This window comes from Phaseolus vulgaris, chromosome 9, assembly GCF_051622355.1.
Source record: "Phaseolus vulgaris cultivar YP4 chromosome 9, ASM5162235v1, whole genome shotgun sequence".
Classification (NCBI taxonomy): Eukaryota; Viridiplantae; Streptophyta; class Magnoliopsida; order Fabales; family Fabaceae; genus Phaseolus; species Phaseolus vulgaris.
Genome location: NC_143506.1, coordinates 24618666 through 24624665, shown reverse-complemented (window position 1 = coordinate 24624665; position 6000 = coordinate 24618666). Strand labels below are relative to the sequence as shown.

The following is a 6000-nucleotide window of genomic DNA, read 5'->3' as shown; positions in this document are numbered from 1 at the left end:
TAGCTGCAGATTTTTTTATTTGATATAATTAAAAATCATGAGAAAAAGGAAAAATTAATTTGAATGGAACCTTAAAGTCATATTAAAATAAAATTATTTAAAATTATACAGAGGATAAGTATTGTTAATATATAAAATAAAAATAAAAAAAACTGATGAAAGTTACAAATGCCATGTGTTATTCTTAAAAGATAAAATGAGTAGGATTTGTGTAAGTTAGAAAGTTGTAGGGTTTTTTAGGATGCTTTTTTATAGCAGCATGGCATGAACATAATAAGAGTCTATAATTGTTCGTAGTTGTTAAGTAATAGAGAGGTAACAATTGGTGGAACAGTTGTTTTTAATTTTTGGGTGGGTGGGTGGTTGAGCTTCTTAATCATTTGAATGTTTAAGCCATAGTATCCACCGAAGATCTATGCAATGCAATGCAATGCAAAGCTATTAACTTTTGTATGATGAATTGGAGAAACAATAACAATGTTGATATTATGTAAAAACTAAGAAATTCAATCATACCAATAGGAGTTTGGCGACAGAAGATTAAACAAAGAAAGAAAGCAATAAAAGCATGTACTAATATGCAGTGTATATACATCACAAGCTCACAACTTATCACAGGACGTAGGGATGAAAGAAATGGTATCTTTTTGGAGATCATGGTTCACCAAAATGTTCTGCTGTTGAACATTCCCGAATATAGACATTCCACTGGCAGCACCCATGGCCAAGCAAGCCACTCCCAAGCTGGAGTCACCAATCATGTAGTTCTCAGCAGGAAGCTCCAAATCCCCACCAGTGAAGTGGAAAATCAGCTTCGGAATTTCCACTTCTGTTGCATCTGATGGCAGAGAGAAACAAAGATCCAACCCAGTTGAGCTAGTTTTGTCCACAGGAAGCTTGGTTTGAGAAATGAACTCTTTCTTTAGTTCATCAAAGGCCTTTTGTTCAAGGTAGGTAATTGTGGTGCCAGAGTCTATGATCGCACCTCCACTCCCATCATTCCCCACTTCAAAAGTGGACTTCTCAATGGCCAATCTAGTGTCCCCCACAGAGATACCTTCAAGAGAAAGGTAGTAAAAAGAAGGTTGCAAAGGGTTTTTGAGAAGAGGGGTTGTCACCCCTTCTGTTGCATCTTTCACCTTTTCTGAAGACCCCAGCAACAAAACACTCTTTTTTGTGTCATCTATTGAGGTCAAACAATAAGAAAATCTGGGTTCATTCAGTTGAGAAACCAAAGACAAAGGACCACGTCCAAGCCCGACCAACCCCGAGGCTTGTTCAAAGCCATCACCTTCGTTATCCTCCCCACAACCAAAACCAATGTTGTCAACCGAAACTTTCTTCTTAGACTTTCCAAAAGTGAAGGTCTCAGTGCCCAACACCCCTTGTGTAACTGAATAATCACCGTATGAATACACATACTCACACCCATCACTGCATGTAGATGAAGGCAAAGCACTGCATAAGCTGCTACCACATGAGACCTTGGAAAACGAAGAGGACTTCTTGGGGTCAAAAATGGGTGTTGGTTGCTTGTAACATCGTGTGCAAGGCCTACACTGTGTCCATATGAGGTCACTGCCAGTGTCCAAAACTGCAGGGTAAGACACCGGTGGAGTTCCTATGGCTAACTCCATCAAGTACTCTCCATTCCCTGCATGGATAGGGGCTTCCAGCTCATCAGAATTCGGCGTGGTTGAAGCTGCCAACACCATTGCGTTCAGCCTCTGAAGCCTACTCTTTCCACGCTTGATCCCGTGTTGCACACGCTCTAGTTTGGTGAGGTTTTTCCCCGAGTCAACGTGGCGAAGCATCACTCGGAACCCATTTGTTGGACAAGGGTGGTGCTTGAGGGTTTTTCTGGACGTGGAGGATGTTGGAGCCACGAAAAGAGCCACCACTAAAAGTGCCACCAATGTGACAAACACTGAAGGGTGTTTCAATGTAGCCATGATCATGAGGGTGCACAATGTGGAGGGAATTATATAAAGTAAATGAGTGAAAGACAAGAGTGATGGGAACTGTGGTAATGGAAAGATCTTATCTTATCTTAGCTTGCTGGACACATGAGAAAAATTGGTGAGTTTTGTAACGTTCCCTTCGAATGTGGTGGAGATGATTAAGGGAAGAAGGCCGAGAGGAGTTTTAACTTGTAAGTTTTTTCCTTCTTCTTTGGGAAAAAACAAAAGAGTTGCAAGAGTGAGAATGAGAGAGAGAAGTTTGTTTTGGTGTAAAGAGAGAGAGGTCGTGCGTTTGATGATGAATGGAGGTTGAGATATCAGCGTTGTGTCGCAACAATTAAGTACCGAGTCTTGCGTTCAGGTTGGTAAAGATTTTACTTCCAAAACGTATCTAAGGCAACATTCTAGTCACAACCCAAATAACATGTAGAGTTTTTGGATTGTTTTGAAGAGGTGTGGCTTACCTTTGAAATCATATATTTGTATTTGTAATTTAAACTATCTTTTTTTGAAATTTTTTTTCTTTTTTATTTTCTTTCAATCAAAGCGATAATGGCCGAATCTAAATCTTAATGAATTGTAACATGACTATTTTGTCACTTACAATACCTATTTTTGAGCTTAATCACTTATTTATATATTAATGTTTAGTGATATATTATGAAATGTTTACTCGATATCAACAACGAATTGGAAATACACCATTTATATAAATCATTAAACTCCTATAAAATATAAAACATATTCCTAGTTCATATCTTTTTTGTGTTTGGTCATTTGATTTTTATGTTTAAGTTGTGGAGTGACTGGATTGGATGGATAGGTTGGGTGGACAAACTGGTTACTAATTGCTCCAAAGAGTGGAAACTGAGGTTTGTTTCAATTCCACGCATCCAAGGGGAAAAAAAGGTTGGTTGATGATCCTTTTTTGGTTAGGTAGAAGGCCTTAGAGACAAAGATATTGTGCCTTGTAACTTGCCATAACATTGGTCAAAACGTTTGATATTTTCTTCACACCATATTTTGATGCATTCTTAATACCAATTCATGATTTGTAGGATTCTCATTCACGTACAGCATTTTAAACAATAAAGCTTAGGAATTAAAAAGGAATATTGTAGTCGAAATTGGAAACCAAATGATCATAATAATTGGTAAGAAGGCGTGGCTTGTATTGCGACCAGCAGTATTATAACCATTGTTAACGATAATATAATGCTTAAAGTCCCCAGACAGCTCAAAATATATGTAATTGATGAGATTATGCTTGAAATGCTACTTGATTGTAATAAAAGAAAGAAAAAGCCTATGAAAAAATCGTTTTATTAACTTTTCCTTTTTTTCTCAAATATAACTTGTTACATATGTTTTTAGTTAACAGGTGTAGATTTGATTTGAAATGAAAAAATCCAAAAGCAGTGATAGGTTTAGGAAGATCACCTACATTAACCCAAACACAAATAAAAAATAAATAAAAAAAGGGTAAAAAAGGAGGGTGGTCCAGGGTGATATTTGAGGTGTTCCCTTTGAGTAAAGCTACGTCCTACTCAATTGTAGCATGATAATTGGTGGTGGCTACCATCTCTCACTCCTTCCTTTAGTCAGGGTTGAACTCAACATGTTGAGTGTAAAGTTATGACCAATTGAACATGTTTAGTAAGTGAACTTAATTATTGTATCTCATTTATGACCAATTAAACATGTTTAGTAAGTGAACTTAATTATTGTATCTCATTTATAATTTCTATTTAAGAGATCTTTGTGTTTGTAATAAAATCGTAACAAACAGAATGAAAACTTAATTAGTTGTCCGTGAACATAAATTGTAGATTAGCTACCGAATCACGTTAAATCCTGTATTTTTTTTATTTTTTGCCGTTGAATCGTGAAAGTGTGTTGTTTCGTATCCTCTTCTTTTGTGACTGTGATGCTGCAACCTTCTCATTCACTTCTGGGTGGGGGCCAATTATTTGGCTTCTCTTATAATCACTTAATTTCATACTTTTTGCTATCAAGGTGTAAATTACACTTTCATTCACTCAGTCAGATACTGGGATAACAAATTACACTTAATCACTATTTACTGCTTCTGTTTTTTCTCCATTAACCCCAAATATGTCTCAACTCAAAAACCAAAAGGTAATTTATCAAATATGAAATTCATTTAACAAATTCACTTTTATTATCTCCATTCATTTAAAATCTAAACATCAAACACTAAAGTTGTTTCCTTGTCTTTCGTAAATTGATCAACATCATTGTAACACATAATTTTTTTGAGTAAATTATACTAGTCTCTCTTCTACTTTAATAGATTTAGCTCCATATCTCATTTTTTATTACTTATAAAATACATTCTTAATGAAAATGATTGAAATTATAAATGAACATAGTTCAAAGGTAATATCCGAGACTATGAGAATGGGGTATACACTATGAAGCTCAGACACTTCTCTTAAATGGCGTGTCGGTGTCAGATATTCATATCGGACACCAACACTGTATGACACTTGTAGGACACGTATCTGTGAAGTGTCCAATTCAAAAAATATTTGTTGGATTTCTGACAGTTTTAATACAGTTCTAACACAATTTTAAAAAGCAAAAATACATTAATTTTTAAAAACTCAAATTTATTGTGTAAATTTTTATTATGATTATAAAAATAAGAAACACATCTTTTTGAACCAGTCATGAAAAACATCTTTCTACTCCAAAAAATAATCTGGAACATACTTGTGCACATAAATCTTTATTGTCAATTTATATAATTCATAATTATATAATATATAGATTTGTGTTCTTGTGTCCTACATTTTAGATATTATACGTATATTCATGTCTGTTTCGTATCAATGTCCATGTCTGTGCTACATAGGGTATACATTTCTGTTTTAACTTATTAAAACATCTTTAGTTTCTTAGATAATCTAAAAAATTATATCAACTTTTTGTGGGATTTTGACTATGATGGGTTTTTTTTTTTTGCTTTTTACCAAAATGAGGTTCGTTTAAAAAACATTACAAATTTAGGCAAATCGTGTTAATTTGACACGACTTCATATGCACAAGTCGTTCCAATTAGACACGACTTCTGCCATGTCATATTGAAGTCGTGCCAACTTGACACGACTTATGCCATGTCATACTGAAGTCGTGCAAACTTGACACGATTTCTGCCACGTCATATATATATATATATATATATATATATATATTATTTTTATTGTTTATATATAGTAAGTTATGTAATGTTAAAAATTAATTTGATACATAATTTTTTAGAGTGTTAGTTTTAAGGAACAAAAAATTGGATAATCATGTATGGAACATGTTTGGATAATCAACTTATTCAAACTTTGAATCATTAATCTTGAGGACATTGCCGCCATACATGGTTTCCCACTAGCCAAAAAGTATATTTTGATATTTAATGTCTCATGTATGCAAATTTTTTGATATTTTGATATTTAATTGCACCGAACATAATCCATACACGATTATCCAATTTTTTGTTCCTTAAAACTAACACTCTTAGAAAGTTATGTATCAAATTAGTTTTTTAAAATTACACAACTTACTACCCAATATATAAACAATAAAATTAAAAAAATAATAAAAATATGACGTGGCAGAAGTCATGCCAAGTTGACACGACTTCAGTATGACATGGTAGAAGTCGTGCCAAGTTGGCACGACTTCAGTATGACATGACATAGTCATGTCAAATTGGAACGATTTGTGCATATGAAGTCGTGTCAGCCTAAATTTGTAATTTTTTTAAACAGACCCCATTTTAGTAAAAAACAAAAAAAAATAACCCCATCATAGTTGAAAAATCACTTTTTGTTCTAATTTTATAATTTACTTTTAAGACATTTCATCATTTATATTTTTTTTCTATAATTTTAATTTGAGATTTATGTGATTATAATTTTTTTTCTTCATATTTAATATTAAAAAATATTTTAACATTAAATATTTGATAATAATTTTTTTTTGTTATGATTCTTATTTCTTTTGTTAAATATTATTAAAT

General features: G+C 33.3%; 1 protein-coding gene across 1 annotated transcript; it reads right to left on the bottom strand.

Annotated features, from left to right (window-relative positions):
- Window positions 1-460: 460 nt before the first annotated feature.
- LOC137821985 (Eukaryotic aspartyl protease family protein) lies at window positions 461-2411 on the bottom strand. The gene has a single exon (XM_068626824.1). The coding sequence runs from the start codon at window positions 1956-1958 to the stop codon at window positions 603-605; it is 1356 nt and encodes a 451-aa protein (XP_068482925.1). The 5' UTR covers window positions 1959-2411; the 3' UTR covers window positions 461-602.
- Between the last annotated feature and the right edge of the window lie 3589 nt (window positions 2412-6000).

Excerpts from the sequence above, each read along its gene's own strand:
- LOC137821985 (XM_068626824.1), bottom strand. The coding sequence starts at position 1,958 with ATGATCATGGCTACATTGAAACACCCTTCAGTGTTTGTCACATTGGTG.